This window comes from Ranitomeya imitator, chromosome 7, assembly GCF_032444005.1.
Source record: "Ranitomeya imitator isolate aRanImi1 chromosome 7, aRanImi1.pri, whole genome shotgun sequence".
In the NCBI taxonomy this organism is placed as follows: Eukaryota; Metazoa; Chordata; class Amphibia; order Anura; family Dendrobatidae; genus Ranitomeya; species Ranitomeya imitator.
The window spans coordinates 31,824,524-31,845,506 of record NC_091288.1 but is presented as its reverse complement, the minus strand read 5'-3'; the positions used below and the strand labels follow the sequence as shown (position 1 = coordinate 31,845,506).

The 20,983-nt window shown below is 41.5% G+C and overlaps 1 protein-coding gene across 17 annotated transcripts in view; it reads left to right on the top strand.

Annotated features, from left to right (window-relative positions):
• The window catches only part of BAZ2B (bromodomain adjacent to zinc finger domain 2B), a 361,802-nt gene that overhangs the window by 244,637 nt on the left and 96,182 nt on the right, over positions 1-20,983 (top strand). For all 17 annotated transcript variants that reach the window (XM_069733005.1, XM_069733004.1, XM_069733003.1 and 14 more), the window contains 4 exons: positions 4,852-5,004; positions 5,360-5,544; positions 7,886-8,074; positions 12,832-13,224. In XM_069733005.1, coding sequence (XP_069589106.1) covers positions 4,852-5,004; positions 5,360-5,544; positions 7,886-8,074; positions 12,832-13,224 — 920 coding nt within the window. The remainder of the gene's footprint in view (positions 1-4,851; positions 5,005-5,359; positions 5,545-7,885; positions 8,075-12,831; positions 13,225-20,983) is intronic.

Sequence of the window (20,983 nt, the reverse complement as noted above, 5' to 3'; positions counted from 1 at the left end):
CTAAGCTGCTCTACCAATCTTCACGGTATACCCTTATCAGAGCAGTCCTAACTAATGTATGCAATCCCTATCTGATGTATTTAAAAACCTGATCATCTGTATATAACCTGTGTGAACAGGGTTCAGAGAGGAAAAATCCATGAGTGCATACAGGGTAGAACAGCTTTTGTGCAGATAGCCCAAGAGGAGTGGTGGAACTCCCCAGTCTTGTAGACACAAGAGAACAATTATGGAAACAGGAACACATGGGCTACTTGCACAGTGAACAAGTCTGTATGATCATGTTCACACACCACCAAGAAACCTGAAGACACAAAAGAGAATAGTAAAACCAAAAACACTCAGTTTGAAAAAATGTTGCAGTAATCCGCAAGTGCTAGTAAAAGATGTAAAAAACAGGGTATTTGGTTGATACGTTTTTTGCAAAAAATGTATACTAAGCTGCTCTACCAATCTTCACGGTATACCCTTATCAGAGCAGTCCTAACTAATGTATGCAATCCCTATCTGATGTATTTAAAAACCTGATCATCTGTATATAACCTGTGTGAACAGGGTTCAGAGAGGAAAAATCCATGTGTGCATACAGGGTAGAACAGCTTTTGTGCAGATAGCCCAAGAGGAGTGGTGGAACACATGGATTTTTCCTCTCTGAACCCTGTTCACACAGGTTATATACAGATGATCAGGTTTTTAAATACATCAGATAGGGATTGCATACATTAGTTAGGACTGCTCTGATAAGGGTATACCGTGAAGATTGGTAGAGCAGCTTAGTATACATTTTTTGCAAAAAACGTATCAACCAAATACCCTGTTTTTTACATCTTTTACTAGCACTTGCGGATTACTGCAACATTTTTTCAAACTGAGTGTTTTTGGTTTTACTATTCTCTTTTGTGTCTTCAGGTTTCTTGGTGGTGTGTGAACATGATCATACAGACTTGTTCACTGTGCAAGTAGCCCATGTGTTCCTGTTTAAAATTCAACATGCCTGATTCTTCTGATAATAAAAGGATGAAGGGAAGAATCAGGAAACCACCATACATATTAGATGGTTGGCGAATACTACCGAAATCAGCATATTTTTTCAAAGTTACTGGGGGTCTTTACATTGGTATCAAAAGTTTAATTCCGTTGCCTAAATTTCCTACAAAGGTGGCATCTATTAATCGGAAGCCTTTATGAGATACATATCCATTGTGCCACTTTCATAGGTCTATCGATGGTACATTTGGCATGTCAACACATCCCCAAATCTTTCCAAATAGTAAATCTGCCTAGTTTAGCATTGGTATAGTCAGCTGTTACTCCAGGAAACCTTATGGCAGCCATAACAGATATATGTAAGTAATGGGAAACTAGAATCTTCTACAAATTGGCGATTTTGTTTCTTTTACTGGGAAATGTGAAAGTGATGGTTTTCTGCATTTTTCTGAGCAGAGCTTGGAACATCAATGCAAACCTCGTAAAAAAATCCTTCCTACTTGGAATAAAACGGCGCCTGGTCGTTGTAAGGAGCATGAATATTCTAGTGTCTGTTAGCCGGGAGAAGTCTTTTTCTTGCTTCCTGCGAGACAGCTTATTTTAGTTTGATAACTTATATAGAGAAAGTTTAGTTATACACGGAGATGTTGTTCCACCTCGGAGGGCATATTATGTTGTGCCGTGGGCACCCCAGAGGTTTTACACATACAATCTCCGAAGCTATCAAATCTCCAGCTGTTGTAGCTACTTATTTCGTCCTCTTTGGAGAAAATGAATGGTACTTGTTACTGCGGTTCTCCAAAGACATTTGAAATCATTGAGTATGTACTGGCCTTTAGGGAGCCATTGTATGTACCGTAATCTACAGCCTCATCCTAATAGGCTTTGTACAGTGGCTGAATCCATGCACTATACTGTTCCCCTCCTTTATACGTACAGAAAGCCTCAAGAGGTGTCTTGTCTAATACCCGGGCCCTGATCAGTAGTCATAGCCGGCCTATTTTAGCACAAAAAAAATAAATAAAAATTATTATGGAAATTGTGATCTCTCTGTCCACATTCTGCATAGAAAAGCACTCGGGCTCTATTAGAGTGTCACAAATCACAAGCCATTATTATGCTGCCATTCCTGGAATATCAGCAGGAAACTTGACTTGACGTAATAATGAAATAAAACATGCCAAGTCATCACACCCGCTTCATGGGAGTTTTCTTACTTGCACATCTTTCACTCCTAGTTTGGTTATAAAGTAATGTGCCATATTTCTAAAAGACTATTCATTGGGAGTCTCAAGGTTTCTAGATCCTCGTGGGTCATGAATAGAACAGGGATATACACAGGGCATTTTTATCAAAGACATACTATATGTGCTACTAAAGACATAGTGGTTCTCACATCATAGCCAGATAGTAGACATCACAAAATGGTAATCAGTGTGAGTCTTGCGTGTAGGTACAATATGGCTAGTTCATATGCCACTATATAGTGTCCATGGAGAGTGGAGACCCAGCCAAGAGGAGACGGATCCACTGGGTGTCCATATGGCGGTTCTTGGCCATGCCCAAGATAGTGTCAAATTGGCCCAAAGGTTATGGAAAGAGTACATGCAGAGACAAACCCCAGACCCTTCTGTCCCACAAGGATATCCAAATAAAATAATAAGGGGCCCACTTTGATCTTGTAGATAGGCCGCCTTTCTTTCATGTACCTCATTAGTGTTGGTCCTGCCAGTTCTGAGAACACGATAATTTAGAACTAAAAAACACACACACAAACCATCTTGAAAAGGTATTCATACCTCGAGAACTTTTCCACTTTTCTTCACATTACACCCACAAACTTAAATATATTTTATTGGGGTTTATGTGATATTCGTTACACATGATTTTCCAAATATTTTTAAATTTGAAATTTGTGATGTGCATTTGTATTCAGCCCCCTGTAGTCTGATACCCCTAAATTAAAATCCTAAGTGACTAATTTCTTCCATAAGTCACATAATTTAGTAAACGGAGTACAACTGTGTGTAATTTGTTCTCAGTATAACTACAGCTGTTCTGTGAAGGTCTCAGAGGTTTGATGAAGAACATTAGTGATTGAACAGCATCATGAGCCGGAGTGAGGGTGCAAAGAAGAATGGGCAAACATTTCATCCACTAGATGTGCAAAGCTGGTAGAGACCGATCCCAAAACAATTGCATGAGTAATAGCATTAAAGGGTGGTATTGCACAGCCACGTAGTATGTTGCACAGCCCACGTAGTATATTGCACAGCCAACGTAGTATATTGCACAGCCAACGTAGTATATTGCACAGCCCACGTAGTATATAGTACAGCCACATAGTATATTGCACAGCCGCGTAGTATATTGCACAGCCACATAGTATATAGCACAGCCACGCAGTATATTGCACAGCCCACACAGTATATTACATAGCCACATAGTATATAACACAGCCCATGCAGTATATAACACAGCCATGTAGTCCCACATAGTATATAGCACAGCCAAGTAGTATATAGCACAGCTACGTAGTATATTGCACAGCCACGTAGTATATTGCACAGTCCACGTAGTATATTACACAGCCCACGTAGTATATAGCACAGCCACATAGTATATTGCACATCCGACGCAGTATATAACACAGCCCACACAGTATATAGTACAGCCCATGCAGTATATTACAGCCACGTAATATATTACACAGCCCACGTAGTATATTGCACAGCCGACGTAGTATATAGCACAGTGACGTAGTATGTATCACAGCCCATGTAGTATATAACACAGCCCACGTAGTCCCACTTAGTATATTGCACAGCCCAGTAGTATATAGCACAGCTACGTAGTATATTGCACAGCCACATAGTATATTGCGCAGTCCACCTAGTACATAGCACAGCCCATGTAGTACATAGCACAGCCACGTAGTGTATTGCACAGCCGATGCAGTATATAACACAGCCCACGCAGTATATAGCACAGCCCACGCAGTATATAGCACAGCCACGTAGTATATTACACAGCCCACGCAGTATATAGCACAGCCACGTATTATATTGCACAGCCAATGTAGTATATAACACAGCCCACACAGTATATAGCAATGTGGGCACCATATCCCTGTTAAAAAAAAAATAGTTATATACTCACCCTCCGACGGTCCCCGGATCCAGCCCAGGCCTTTCCCGCTCTTCGTCCGCCGCTTCGGTCCCAAGTGGCAATAAGACGTGATGATGTAGCGGTCTCGCGAGACCGCTACGCCATCTCTGGTCATTGCCGCAATGCATTCTGGGGACTGGAGTGGCGCGCGAGGAGCGGGAAAGGCCTGGGCTGGATCCAGGGGCATCGGAGGGTGAGTATATAATGATTTTTTAATTTTTTTTTACTATTTTTAACATTATATGTTTTTACTATTGATGTTGCATAGGCAGCATCAATTGTAAAAAGTTGGTCACACAGAGGGTTAATGGCAGCGTTAACGGAGTGCCTTACACCGCGTTATGCCGCGGTGTAAGGCAGTCCGGTTAACGCTATGTGAATGCTGACTGGGGGGGGAGTAGGGAGGGGGCACTGACTGCAGGGGAGGAGGGAGGGGCCAATTCGCGGCTGGACTTAGCGATGCGGGATTTCCGTGACACAGACGGAAGTGACCCTTAGACAATTATATAGTGTGCGTGTATATGTGTATATATATACCGTATATATATTTTTACCCATGAACTTTCCCACATATTTTACATTACACTCACAACTTAATTGTTTTTTTATGTATGTGTCAAATATGCCTTGTCTACAATGTCCATATGATATACAATATGTAACGTAATTAGAATTTTTAATTTTTCCGAGGTGCAGAATGGTGGAGAGCGGCCGATCCTCACACCCGCGCTGCTTTCTTCCCCCCATTGCTTGGAATCCCACCCATTTTTACTCCCCCATCCCAGAACCATGACTCCTCCCTTCATCTACGGAGCGCTGGGAAAAATAACCGTGGAGGAACTGAGAAGGGTACGGCATAAAATGTGCACGTGTCTTAGTTGGTGATTTCGTGTTAATCCTTGAACTTGTTGATTAATAATTTAGGTGGTTTAATGAAATAAACGTCCAATATAATTACAATTATCGCTGTTTTATCAGCCACTTATTAGTATGCTAATTACAGTTATTAGTTAAGCTATAAAATGTAATTAGGGTTTGCCTTGAGTACATTTCATTTGTTTCTTTCAGTGTTGTACATAATTGTATTCGGTATATTTGTTTGTTCTTTTGTGTATTGTCTTGAAGATTTTTTTTTTTTTCATTTCCTTTTTACTGCATTTTCCCACTTTTTTCACTTGCACTTTGGCTGTCTTCTTACCTACAGGCATGAATGGATCTATAAATGGAGGTAGTCCCACACTAGTTACTAGTAACTGTGCCCCTGTGTTATCAACCGCTACCACAAACAGCCCAGGACAAGTAAAGAACGCAAGCACTGGAGTCGGGAGCCGTGCAAGCGGCCAGGAGCAAAGCAAATCAGATGGCAGAAGTGAAAAGAATAAAGATAAGGTTCGATTTGCTAACATGAGTTATACTATATGTGTTTCAGTTTTTTTGATAATTTTAATAAGAGCCTTAGTCCTATCAGCAGGTGTTGGTAGAAGGGAAAGATGGTGGTCTCTGTGGTCAGACCCTCCACTGTTCAGCAAGTTATCTCCTATTCCTTCCGATCCGTAATAATGTTTATGGCCCTGATACACGTTAGATGGAAGTTGGCCGAAACTAATAATTTCAACCATAACGAACGATTGTTGGCTGGATCTTAGAATCGAATGCATGTTCCTTTCCACCGACAGCCAGCTGATGAACGTTCACAATTGTTCAAAAGATCAAATGGGTATGTTGGATTTTTTTTTTTTAAGCGAAGCATAAGCACCAACTGTATCATTGGCCAAAAAGTTCCAACATTTCCTATCCAAAAATTGTCAGTCCATATTTGTCTCATGTATATCCGGGCCTTAAATGTTAGAAATAACCCTTTAATTACAGCTGTCCATACATTTTTGATGGCTATTCCTCCCGGCCCATATCCCCATACATATGCACATTTGGCTGAGCGTTCATGTGTTCCCAATATTGAGGGTGGAATAGTCTGCTGACAGACACCCTTGGTGGCGTACAGCTCTGGAAAAAAATTAAGAGACCACTGCAAAATGTTCAGTTTTTCTGATTTTTCTCTTTATAGGTACATTTTTGAGTAAAATGTAAATTGTTTTTTTATTCTATAAACTTCTGACATGTCTCCGAATTTCCAAGCAATAAATTTTGTATTTTTTTCTGACAAAGTAAAATGGTCAAAATTAAAAAAGCAAAAAACAAAACAGTGCTTTCAGAGCTCAAATAATGCAAAACAAACAAGTTCATAATCATTTTTGAAATAACAATACTAATCTTTTAACTCAGGAAGAGTTCAGAAATCAATATTTTGTGGAATAACCATGATTTTTGATCACAGCTTTCATGCGTCTTGGCATGCTTTCCACCAGTCTTTCACACTGCTTCTTGCACAAAAATTGTAAGCCGTTCTTCTTTGTTTGATGGCTCGTGACTATCCATCATCCTCTTGATTACATTCCAGAGGTTTTCAATGGGGTTCAGGTCTGGAGATTGGGCCGCCCATGACAGGGTTTTGATGTGGTGGTGTCTTAATTTTTTCCAGAACTGTATTGTCCTCCCTGAGAACAAAGCATTAGGGATTTTGAAATTCAACTTTTTTTCCCTCCAACATGAACAGTCACGGAAGACTCTGGGCACCACTATACATAGATGGCCAGCAGGATCTGCGGAAATTATAGGGTTTGGTCTAGACTCAATATATATATAATATAAATGGCCACCTTAATATAGCCTCATATCCATAACATGATAACCTTTTCCTGTTCGCCCACCTGGAAAAGATGTCAGGTATACACATCTTTAGCCAGAATTGATAAAAAAAATGAATGCCACTGGTGCTAACTGATAGTACTTTACAGATCCCCTGCCACAAACATGTCTCTGAAACCACAGGGTTAATATCAAATATAAGAAATACACTAGGCTATTGCGCAAGGTGACAAAACATAATATCCCACCAGGCAGTTACAAAGATTATTTCACAATTACTTTAATGGATGTTGATATACTAAATCCTAAAACTGGCAGCCCAGACTTCACATGTCCATAGGTAAATAGAAGAAAGTCATAAGTCCATATCCATAACATCCATTACCTCTAGGCTTGACATGGTGAGTTTAACTCCACCCAAGCGTCTGAGATAGTTCCCTGGCCAGCAGCTACTATGCCAATGATGGTGACGCACACAAGGAACTCCGGATGCAAATGGTGACATCACCCCAAATAGTTACGAAGTCCTGCAAGGTCCAGCACACTGCGTTATCCAATGGATAGGGACTTTTGACTTTCTTTTATTTATCTACTGACAGTTGAAGTCTGGACTGCCAGTTTTAGGATTTAGTACATCAACATCCATTAAGGTAATTATGAAATAATTTTTATAACTGCCTGGTGGGCACCATGTTTGACGGTGGGGATGGTGTTTTCAGGTGCCCGGAGGGATATTATACCTTTTCACCTAGCCTAGTTTATATTACTTATATTCTGTAGGCAGAAGTGCCTTCAGACTTTCCTTCATCTGAGATAAAAGCTTGCCCTAGCCCTGTGTCTAAATACCCTAACCAAGGAAGAGTGGTTTATTAGTGTTCTTCCTGGCATCCAATGTCAGGGCACAAGCCTTGTAAGATCCCTTTCTTTCACCCTCCACCCATTCACCCCTGACTGAGGACTGTGTTTTATTTGATAATGAGCATTACATAAATTATGTTTAGATATCATTTATTATTTTCTGTAGCAGAAACAAAGGAAAAAAACAGTTGAAAGTTCCAGTTCCAGCGATTCTGGGTCTTCATCCGATACATCTAGTGATGGAGCCAGTAGCAGCGATTCTGATGACTTAGAGGAAGAGGACCAAAGCATAGAAGAGAGTGATGATGACGACTCCGAATCTGAGAGTGAAGCACAAACTAAAAAAAAGAGCAAGGTACAACTCCTATACTCTTCCTTGTTCCAAATGTAGAAAACAGAATTTTTCCATTTAGGAAAATCACCAACCCCAGGGTCTGTGATCAGAGCCGCCAAGGGACAGTGGCGTGATAAATACCTTCTGTAGGCATGCTCCATATATTAGAAATTTCTCACTTGGGCTAAAATATCAAAAAAAGCAAAAGAGAAAACCGGGGCTGTTCTTAGTGCTGTGTGTCTTGGCTTATCTGGCCTGAAAAGGCAATTAGAGGAAGACCGCTCACCGTGTTATGTGCAAAGGATAGGCGCCACATTATCGAAGGCAGATCAACATCGCCTAGAAGGTGATGGCTGCTGTATCAGCAAAGGATGATCCTCTTCTCCTTTCTGGGCAGGGGTAGAAGATGGATCTCAGCGAATGCCTCTAAGAACACAAAGTTGCATTTAGCCTCAGGAACTTGAGAAATATCTTTCAAGGAAGCGCCCAAGGTTAAAGGGAACTTTTCTTTAGTTAGAGATGTATAGCCAAACCAAACTAAGTGTTTTGTTAGGTAAGTCACAGGACTACAGGAGAAATCTGGCTTTGGCATATTGATGCTAAGACCACTCAAAACAGGACCATGAGCCCCATTTATTATTGCATTTGCGCCCATTTTTTGTCAAGTTTTTGATGCTCAGCACCTTTTTTGTGTGCACCAAATTCATCTTATCATTTGCATTTTTTAAAGTCTATTGTATATGTCATTCCAGGTTATTTTTCCATTCACCACTATAGTTGGGGTTTAGGGCTTCCAGATATCTTTGCCTGATTCATCATTTATGACTTTTCAAGATGTCGCAAGAAAAATCACTCCAAAAACAAGTGATCAATCGGGTTCCCATATCTTCCCTCTGATCTCTGGAAATGAAGACTAAAGGCCCCTTCACATTAAGCGACGCTGCAGCGATACCGACAACGATCCGGATCGCTGCAGCGTCGCTGTTTGGTCGCTGGAGAGCTGTCACACAGACCGCTCTCCAGCGACCAACGATCCCGAGGTCCCCGGGTAACCAGGGTAAACATCGGGTAACTAAGCGCAGGGCCGCGCTTAGTAACCCGATGTTTACCCTGGTTACCAGCGTAAAAGTAAAAAAAAAACACTACATACTTACCTAACGCTGTCTGTCCCCGGCGCTCTGCTTCTCTGGTCTGGCTGTGAGCACAGCGGCCGGAAAGCAGAGCGGTGACGTCACCGCTCTGCTTTCCGGCTGACCGACGCTCACAGCCAGTACAGGAGGAGTGCAGAGCACAGCGCCGGGGACAGACAGCGTTAGGTAAGTATGTAGTGTTTGTTTTTTTTTACTTTTACGCTGGTAACCAGGGTAAACATCGGGTTACTAAGCGCGGCCCTGCGCTTAGTTACCCGATGTTTACCCTGGTTACCAGTGAAGACATCGCTGGATCGGTGTCACACACGTCGATCCAGCGATGTCCACGGGAGATCCAGCGACGAAATAAAGTTCTGGACTTTGTTCAGAGACCAACGATCTCCCAGCAGGGGCTACAATTGGTTAGGTCAAACGCTAACAAAATCTTCTTGGAAAGATACTGGGGCTGCTTTATCAAGACTGGCATATCAGAAGCATTCACTACGCTGGTCTTGACAGAGTACATAGCACCAAATTCATTTAGAGGTGCACGCTACATGCAACTTAATGACTTTGGCACCACTTCAAAGTGGCGTGCCCCTCTATGTGCTACACCAGAAATGCTACTTCAGTCAGTGACTGAAGTAGTATTTCTGGGGTAGAAAACACCAGCAAATTTTATTAATTAGACGGGGAACGCGGACATGCCGTTTCCACTGTAGTGACTCCACAGCTCCACCCATTTCAGCGGAACTGATCCAAATTGGCATGAAAATTTGATGAATCAGCTCCACTGACGATGTCCCCTCGTTTTCATCTGCAGTCATTGAGTCTCAAAAGTCAAGGTGGAAGAGGGTGTCCGATATAGAAAAAAGTAGAGAGCCATATATCAGATAAGACCAAATAGACGCATAAGGACATGACATTTTATTTTAGCAAGTGAAGTGATATGCATCATAAGCTAGCAGTCCTCAATCATCGCATGCAGAAGACCATTTATGAAGTTATGCTCTGGTGCTGCCTCTTGTCTGTTGGTCCATTAGCAAGCAAATCAATAATGAATTTAGCAAATTACCCAGATAATGTTCCTTAGTTGGCCCCAATCAGTTAATCAATTCTCTACTATTTGTTAGTTAACTTCTTAATCTAGGCCTTTGATTAGAGTTCAGCCTGACAAAGTAATTTAGAGAAAATACACCATAAATTAATATTAATAAGTCATTACATGGCACACTTTAAACATAAAAGTATTTTATAACGCCTTAACCTTTCACTGGGTGTAATCTGCTTCTATATAGTAAATGTAAACTAGAAAATAGCTAATCCAAGGCTTCATTTACCCTGGCCAATTATCAGGAAACCGATATTATTATTATTATTTATTATTATAGCACCATTTGTTCCATGGCGCTTTACATGTGAAAAGGGGTATACATAATATCAAGTCACCGACTGCAACTGGTTCAGGAGGAAAGAGGACCCTGCCCGTGAGGGCTCACAGTCTACAAGGGATGTTCATGAGAACGCTCATTTCACGATAATCTTGCAGTCTAAACAAGCTGCCGATCACCAGACGAAAGAGCAAAATGCTTATTCATAGGGTGAAATGAATGATTTTTAAGTACGCTTAAAAATCATCGTTCTCGGCAGCGCATTGTCCTTGTTAAACAAGATGTGCTGCAGAGAACAATGGCAGTCTACGTGATCAGTAATAGATTGTGCAGCGCGCATGGAATTGTCTAAGCAGGCTATTAAACATGTAACAGATTGGTGATTGGTCAATGTAAGCGCACTTTAAAAGGTTATAAAATATTCCAATGATCATTTGGACTTTTAGAGTACATGGATCTGACCGTACTATACCTCTGTGCAAAAGCCATATGTTTAGTGCTAAGGAGGGCTTAGATTGTATCCCATAACATTAGAAAACCTTTTCATTAGACCAAACAGCTGTTCACAATTATTTTTTTAATAGTATCCAATGAGATCATTGAAGCTTTACTTTTTAGGCCGTAGTTATAAAAGTGTCAGTTTTAGGCTTTGTTCACACATCAGACTGAACAATTAAATACTGAACTGTGAGTTCATGAAATCTTTCACTAATATTGCATGTCTCTCCTCAGTACAACTATTAAGCTTTTAAAGATTGACTGTGTAGTCCCTAAACATAGCCTTAAAATTGGCACACACCCAAGGTGGTACATTATTCCCTATCTGTAAGGTCTCAGTGGTCAGACGCCTGCAGAGTACCACCTGAATGGAGCAAAGGTCAAGCATGCACAACTCCACTCCGTTCAGACGGAACCCCATTTTGGGGATCGCTGAGGGTCTCAATGGTCAGACCTAAAGTAATCAGTATGTTATCAATTATCCTTTAAAGGTAACATCTACCCATTAAAGGGGTTATGTTGTGAAAACGATCAATATTTAGTAGTCAGCTGAATTGGGCAGTTCTGGCTTTTAAAAACCCTGGAATTGAGAAGATATCACTGGATGTCCTGTCTTGTGGAGAAATGTAGTGTTGCATCTCCTTGATCTAGACCATGTAGAGTTTGCCACAGGAGAGAAGGAGGCACAAATACTTTGTAGCTCACTGCGCTATAATAGAAGATCCCAAGAGGAGACATCCAGCATGACGTACAGTAGAGCCCATTAATTCCAGCTCTTGGCTTGCAAAGCATGTGACTATGGAGTAGTTCTGGCTAAAATATCATGACTTTGGTTCTCCAGGCTCCAGATACATTTTATAGTTATATAACTTAATTGTATATTTGCTAACTTGTCTGTTCTCAACAGAAGTCATAGTATCATAGTTATTAAGGTTGAAGGAAGACGTAAAGTCCATCTAGTTCAACCCATAGCCTAACGTAACATGCCCTAACATGTTGATCCAACTGCAAGAACCTGATGTCCAAGGATTGTATTCCACCTGATGTTTTTTGTTTTGCCATCGTTCCTTCTTTTGTTCATTTGTTTCCTAAGTGCAAAGTCAAACAACTTTCCAAGTAGTCTTCTTTATAAATGTCCTACCATTTTTTTCCTGCTACACAATGTCTGTAATTTCTTTATCAAATTTGTTACATTTCCTTCTCTCAATCTTCAAGATATCAGCAGTGAGGGAGTATTGGGTTGTGCACAGATCTCCACAATATGTCTAGTGGGGAAAAGTAGCTACAGTCTCAGGAAGAACAGAGAAAACAGGCTGTAGAAAATGAAGAAAAACATTAAGATGAAATAATTTCCAGGATAGAAGCTGTCCAGACACATGCGCTAATGAGGACAGCAGCATCCTGGGTATCCAGCCTATTTTACTGGGAGAGACACACTCACAGGGGAAAAATCTAAAACTTAGATGAATACCAGGGGGTCTGAAAATGAGTGAAGGATCGAAGATTGTAGACTTAAATTTCATGCATTTTTATTAGCGAAGTATAACAACTAACATATGTAAAAATCACTTTTTCTATGTCGAAGGTGTCCAAAGTACTGAATGGTTCAAAAATGTAGGATTTATTTTCAATTACAAATGGAAAAAAAATCTTAGTGTTGTTTGTACTGGAACTATTCTGGGGTCGGTGTTAGGAGCACAGCTGCACATTCGTGTCATTATTCTTTATGAAATCTGACATTTCCTTTATTTATTTTTAGGTGCTAATTCATAACATCCCTGACCTGAAAACAGATGGAAAACAAGTAGAGAAGTTGGCGGAGAAACGTGTACACCAGCAGTTACCTCTTATTCCCGACCCCCAGAACCGCTCACCATTCCAGTCCCAGCAGAGACATCCTCAGGTTCTGTCCCAGCATCTTCCTTTTATATTTCAAAGCTCTCAGGCCAAGGAGGAGGCTGTGAACAAACACACAAGTGTAATCCAATGTACAGGACTGGTCTCCCCTACCAAACCCTCTAGTTTGCTAAATCAGTCCAATAAGGATGTCAGCTCGAAGCTTGGAGCTCCCTCTTCTGATGGACTCAAACCAGGAAACAAAATTACCTCTGAAGAACCCATGCCACAACCCAGCGACTTGAGAATTAAAAGGGTAGGATGATTCACTTTATTTTTTTTTTTGCTTAGCTATAAATTTGCATCTCAGGTGCCTCAGAGCAGGAGGTGAGCAAAATAGAAGATTATGGTCCATATTTACGGTACTTTGCCAGAGTTTCGCACAACTGCCTAATTGTGCAAAATGGGTGGTTTACATGGAGGACATATTAACAGTAAAGGGTCCCAGTTGTGGCATGCTGCTATGCACTGTATAGACAATCCAGCAATTCCCATGCTAATTCATAGTATGCCAAGGACCAGAACTCTTTGAACGAGAAAGCGAGTTCAGAGCAGATGACTTTAGCCCTGAAGTATGCAGAATTGTGAATGCAGCTCTTGACTATACTGTAGGCTGTAACTGACAAAGCAAAATGTGTAATGCAGTACAGCTAACAGTTTACCTCCCCTCAGGGGTGTAACCTCTGCGACTGGCCATTGCGGAAGGGGGACTACCAACATCAGCACCAATTTCTCCCGAATGGAGACGCACATGCAGCTAACATGTATTGTGGCGCAGAGACCCGTGAAATACATGCTGGCCGCCAATGAGAGGCCGGCAGGGAATGTCTGCTTGCCCGTGATGGACGGTGCATGGCAGTGATGTTATGAGTGGCCCGTGGTGGCATGCAAATGTCGGCTGCTGGCTTCTTCACGGACTAATGAATAGGATGACACACGTAGTCGTAGGGGTTAAGGCATGAATAATCATTTGTTTTTGTTTTTTTATTATGTGCTGGAGAAGAATGGAAAAGCCGAGGATGGGGATTTTATACAAGGAAGGGGCTCCCAGGATGGGGGACACTATTCCTGGAAAGGGCCCAGGATGAGGGATATTATTACAATAAGGCTGTGAGCACAGGTTCAGGATTTTTCGAGTTTTTTCCATGGTTTTCCTGGTATAAAAACGCGATAAAACCGCTAAAAAACGCTTACATTAAGCATCCTATTATTCGCATGCAATCCGTAATTTTTGTGCACATGTTGTGTTTTTTTCTGCGAAAAAAATGCATCGCAGTAAAAAGCACAGCATGTTCATTAATTTTGCAGATTTTTTTTTGCGGTTTTGCCGCTATATTATTGCATTGGGGAAGCTCCGGGAAAAAAAAAAAGCGGAAAAAAACGTGGTAAAAAATGCGAACAGATTTCTTGCAGAAAAAGTCCGGTTTTGTTCAGGAACTTTCTGCAAAGAATCCTGACTTGTGCACATAGCCTAAGGGGCCAGGATCGGGAGATTATTACAGAATGAAGTCAGGATGGGGGTCATTATTATATGGTGGGTGAACATGCATGTCTTTATAGAATGTAGAACGCAACAGGGGCCAATATATCTGACCAACATGCAGGTGGGTGCCCAGGTTCAAATTTTGCATCAGGGCATATCGGACTCTAGTTACACCACTGCCTCCCCTGTTGATGGCCTGCACAGGAGACAACTTCAATCCCGGCCTTACAACCCTATAGGTGTTAAAGCCAATAGCGTCTGCATCACTCAAGGGGGGTAGTGAAATGGAAGGGTCCTCCTTTTGTTTGCCCATTCGCAGTTCCAGCAACAGGAACGCAGTAGTGACCCACCGGTGCATTTTAGGCATGCCGGTCCGGACTCGCCTTTAATCAACTCCCAGCAATATTTCTGGCTATTTGTGGAATGTTAAGATCGGACAAGGAAGCAGAGACCCGCGGGGACCAGGTAACCATTGGAGCAGATGCGGAGGATCTGAAAAGATGATTGCTACTTTTATTTTCTTTAAACATTCTGAACCCTTTAAAAAAAAATTTTTTTTAACCCTTATAAAACATACATAGGATGGGAATCAGTTAACCCATGTATCATACAGTACACATCCCATATTTAGAGACTGAACATATGTTGATAAATTATAGAATTTAGCAAAAAGGTGAATCTGGGGACAGAGTTGGATTAGGAACCAGGAATTTGCTGTGGTCTGTGAGGTTCTCTGATCCGTAAGTGATACTAATGCTTCTTACCTGAAGCTCTCTCTAACTGTAAAATGACTTATAAATGCGGAGTCTTTATTTGCTCTTTGTAGCCCTTAAAAATACAAATGGTAAAAATGCGGCTCCGCCACCAGATATCTGCAACAGTGCTCTCCCTTTAAAATCGCTCCGAGATTCCCGCTGTGCCCTTCAATGTCTCACAACAGGACACTCAGCGAGCAACGGAAAAATAGCTTCTTACCCCGAAAATGGGTATTTCAACTATTTTTAGTGCAGATATTTCTGAATATATTACTCAACGGCCATAGAAGATAAAGCAAGGAGCTTCTCTGAATTAATGTCCATGAAAATGCAACCGACTAATTCATTTGGTGACGTGTAGCCGAGGCCTGAGGCTTGAAGTACCTCGTAAATGTTGACAGAGTATTTATAAATTGCAATGTCATGAATATTTTTTAATTCTGTGAATTGGATAAACACATAAGGTTTTGATTCCAATCGGGACCCAGACCCCTTCATTCATACTCTGCTTCTCTTTCGTTCCGTTATGGATGCCTACCAGTGAGAGCGAACGTGCTCGGATAAGGTGTTATCTGAGCATGCTCGAGTGCTAATCGGAGTGTCTTCACCGTGCTCGAAAAATATGTTCGAGTGCCTGGTCCTGCATGTCTCGCGGCTGTTTGACAGCCGCAACACATGCAGGGATTGCCTGTTTGTTGAAGAGCCGCGGACATGCAGACGCGGGGACTCAAACTTATTTTTCAAGCACACCAAAGTCACTCCGTCAGCACAGGAGCGTGCTCAGATAACACCTTATCCAAACACACTCGCACAACACATGCCTACATACTCTCTTTTGTTTGCAAATGCAGCTGTATGGCCTGGGTCTACGCAAGACATTAGTCAGGGACATAAGCTGTGATGTAAAGTTATAACTGTGCAAACCTCCTGGCCGGAGACAATTGTGCGCTCCTCTATAGGTGACAGTGTTATGATAGACTGTATAGGGTCTATAAAACCTATATATCAATTCTTCTGTTGACAGTATAAAATAAAGGGGTTACGGATACTGCCACTTTTGTGAACACATCATAGTGCCATGGTATATCTGGCATAGTGTCATGATATATCTGGCATAGCTCATGAGCATGGTGCACTGACATAGCATGCCGATCCACTACTTGGTGGTATGGCCATTGTGCTTTTGCTGGTACCACTACCACTTTAGGCCACTTTCACACTTCAGTCTTTTTGTTTCAGTCAAAATCCGAATTTGCCCGCTGGATCCGTCTTTTTCTCATAGACTTGTATTAGCGACGGATTACGACGGATGGCCTCACATGTCGTCCGTCGTGCGCTGGATCTGTCGGAATTTATTTATCCGTCGTCTGGAGAGGACGGACAAAGTAACTTTTTTTGTCTGCGTCGAAAAGTCGGAAAGCGATGGATCCAGCGGCGTCCGTCGTTGGCTAGAATGGAAGCCTATAGGCGCAGGATTCGTCACTGTCTGTCAAATGACGGAATACAGAAACGGATTCCGTTTTTTTACACAGAGCATTCTCCAAATCTGTATTTAGTCGCCAATTGGCCAGACAGCCCCAAATCTATATAAACCTGCCACTCAATAAATAGGTTTCCATTATTTTCCAGTAGCCAATAACATTTGGGAGCCTCCCATTTGGAGATATGAAGAAACGGATGAAAACGGATGTGACAAATTCACTAATTTTGGCGTATTTTGACTGATGCCAGAAGACTGAAGTGTGAAAGAAGCCTTAATCCTACATATGCTGCTTGACTTAGTCCAAAACTACTTAATTGATGTGTAAAGCTAAGAAATAGCACTGGTTTCAGTTGTTATAATCTCGGGCTAAGAGCTTACAAGAAAAATGGTTTTAGGCTGAGTCCACATCTTCGTTGGAGATTCCCTTAGGAGCCTAGGTCTCCACTTCCATCACTTCGGACAGAAGTATTAGCATTACTTTTCATGCTTCTGACACAATGTTGGATTCCTTGTTGGAACCTGGCAGATCCAATGACAAGTGAAATCTAATAATCTGCTGCATGCGTCCCTCGTGTGTTGATCCCATGCACTACGCCACAGTTTATGGTGCAGATGCGTAGAGGCCTAAAAATCTTTAGGGAGCCATATTTTGCTTTTTACTAACAGACCCACTTACTGTAAAAGTGGGAAGAGATGAGAGCCCCATGGAGCTGGTCAACACAGCGGAACTCAATAGACCTCATCATAAGCCAACGAGGTCTGATGACCGATTTCCATAGAGCAGTGAATCCAGGTCTTAGTTTCTGTTTGTGAGCCTGAAAATCAGTCTAGTAGCAATAATTGGCTTGTTATCCATGAACCCACTGACTATAAAATAGCTTTTTAAGCCAGTATGAAGCCACAGATCTAGTGGTCTCCTGAATGTAGTGAGGTAGGCCTAAAATAAGTCTGTTATTTGGTTGAGACATTATAACTAGACCTTAGTAAAGAATGACTTGGAAATATCTGGTGAACGTCCTTTGACCATACAGTTCGTAGGCCAGTAACACACGTCCGACAAGCCAAGAATGCATAAAGCTTTTTTTTACACATCTAAAAATCATGGTCCGCGGAGTCCAGACTGACCACAAGTCTCTTGACCCAAACTCAACAACCTCACATATGCCTATATCCATGAACGCTCCTGACCTCATGTTCGGTACTTGGAGGGTGAATGTCGGACACATGAATCCAGCCTTAGACATTCTTGGCTTCAGTCTTTGCCCAAAGAGAGAACAATATTTAACCAGAAATGTTGCTATCGGTGTCCTTTTAAGCATGAAGTCATTGTTTGTCTCAGGCGAAAGTCTTGAGAAATCGATACAAATTCCTCAGGGTTTATTCAGATTCTTAAAAAGAAAATACAGGACATTCTTTTTTTTTTCATCAGGAATTACAAGAATGTTTTAAAAGTCTCAGCTCAGAGTTCATCGTGAAGAACATTACCATCCCCGTCTGCAAACGGGCAGGGACAAGGGTGGAGAGAAGTGCGCACTTTATCTGATTGCCCTTTGTCCCAAGCCAATAAAGCAGAAAGATACCTCATTACCGGACTCCTCTTATGCCGGGGCTGTTTCTTAGCTGACACCTCGCTACAAGAGCCGGTTGCCGAAACTTCTATCTAAATGGGAATTATTTGCCGAGGAAATGGCCGTATTGCCTTGTTGGGTCTGACACACTCATAAATCATCGCAATAATCTCAACAGATAATGACTCTTGAGAAAATCATCTATTCAAACATTGTAAAAAATAAACTGAATCGGACATGGTGTTACCTCAAATTACCCCATGGGAGACATTTCGTGTATTAGCCCTAACCATGCCTGCCCTCTTCAGCGCTGTTGAAATCAGTAAGGAGGCTAAGTGCAATCAAGTCCTACATAGAAGTCATTTTATTCATAGTGAGGAGCCATCCATCTGGGCAGGATTATATGTATGGGGCACGCAGTCTACATCAGGGGTGTCAAACTGCATTCCTCGAGGGCTGCAAACAGGTCATGTTTTCAGGATTTCCATGTACTGCACAGGTGATAATTTAATCACCTACACAAATAATGAGTTGGTGATTAAATTATCACCTGTGCAGTACAAGGAAATCCTGAAAACATGACCTGTTTGCAGCCCTCGAGGAATGCAGTTTGACACCCCTGGTCTACATTGTATTGGAATTAAAGGTCTGCAGAATTTTAATGACAAGCCAGGACTAAAATTTACATAGTTACATGTGCAAATAAGCACTGTAGACACTTAATGTGTACCTGTCCTGTTAACACAAAACCTGATCTCGCTGCCCAGATCCCCAAAAACATGTTAAAACTGCTTTTGGCGCACATACCAGTCTAATATGTCAAAGAACTGTTACGATTCTCATGCTCTGCAACTTGCCAACCACTTTTTTTTGTTAGTGGGCGGTTCCTATTTGTAAGCATTCTGTCAGCACTACAGGTGTTGGACCTTCTTTTCTTCCATGCCTGCCACTGTAAAAAATTGCAAATTTAATAACTTTATTTTTAATTTAAAAAAAACATGTTACAGAACAGAAAAATATCCCGATTTTATAAGACACGTAATTTTTTATGATAGTTTGACTTTAAAGCATTACTGTTATCAAAGTTTTTTTTATCCTATCCTTAATCTATTGCAACCATCATATGATATAACCGTATGTACTTAGAATTGCTCATTTTGCCTTTCTATACAGATAATTCTTCTTTTTGTCTTCTCTGTGTAGAAACAGGAAGTCTCTTCTCTCTGCATGAGTCGCATCCCAATTTCAACTCCTGACCCAGCTGCTCCCTCCTCCCCCTGCCCGGGACTTTTGCAGTGATTACTCTTGAGTCGTGCAGGGAAAATTGACCTCCTGTTCCTACGTAAAGCTTAGCTACTCAGTTTCTAATCACGTGATGTCATAGACCTAATGGAAAAGAGAAGAATTATCTGAGTAGAAAGGCAAAATGAGCAATTGTAAGTGCACAGCGCTATGTAATATGATGGCTGCAATATATTAAAAGGATAACAATTTTAATGGGAAGAGGAGGAGTGCTTCTTAAAGTGTACTTTCTAATACACATCTAAAGGTGCTAATGCACTTGGCGAATGGCTCACATAGCTCTCATATGCAAAGGTGAAACTTTGGAAACATTCACTGACAACAGGCAGGGGTCTTGAAAATGGTAAGGAACTGAAACACAAAAAAGATAGAAAGATGCCTAAATTTTAATTTTGCAATAATGCGGTGGATGCAGCACTGGACCTGGGGGAACTTCTTCATTTTTCCCTTGGTATTGTCATACTGGCAGGGTAGGTGGTGCGCCTCTGCGGGCTGTATTTTTTTGCTTATTTCTGTTACAGGGAAGTTAGATTGCAGTTGTAATGTTGAATCTGCGGCACTCGCTGTGTAATTTATGGTAGCTTACGAGTGACAAATGAGAAAAATTGTAATATTTGCGTTCCGCATTCTAAAATCTTTGCAAAAAAATGGATTTTGTTTGTTAATTTCCTAAAACTGCGCACATCTTTAGACTTTGTTGGCCTGACAGAGTTAGTGGATGGTATGCATGGTTCTCTCAATGTCCACCTTTCTGTTAAGATATATAAAATGAAAAGGACTTGTCACATAATCACAACTTATCACCCAACCTGGACCTCAGTGATCAGGGGAATAGAGCCCCCCATTGGAGTGGAGAAGAGGTCCACATGTGCGCTGCAGCTCTATCCAAATGTCGCACACTGTTCTGGTGATCCATTAATCAGCAAATGATCACCCATCCTGTAAACAGGTGATAGATTGGGATTTAGCAATTTTGCAAATGTTCTCTTTGTAAAAGTGTTACGTATTCAGAACGATGGACACAGCACATGCAATGACTCGCCCAATTTAAAAATAACAAAATTGGGTTAATGTACCCTACGCAGATCCAGCAATGCCTCTCCACCTTTGCTCTTGTTTTTTTTTTTTTACATGTAGTAGTGGTGACTTCGTAGTGCACGTGACCGCTGCCGTCAATCACTGGACTCAGCAGTTATGTCACTGGAGATGGCACACGTCAGAAGAGCAAATAGATTGCCTGCAATGGTCATGTGCACACGATGCAGCCAGTCAACAAATACTGGAGACAACGAAGGAGAGGCAGCACTGGTCAAGGGTTAGTTACCCTAATTTTATTCTCTTTAACCCAGGCCATTAAAGAAAATGAATCCAGGAAACCCCTTTAAGGCACCGATTTAATGAGGATCATGAGTCACCATTACTGG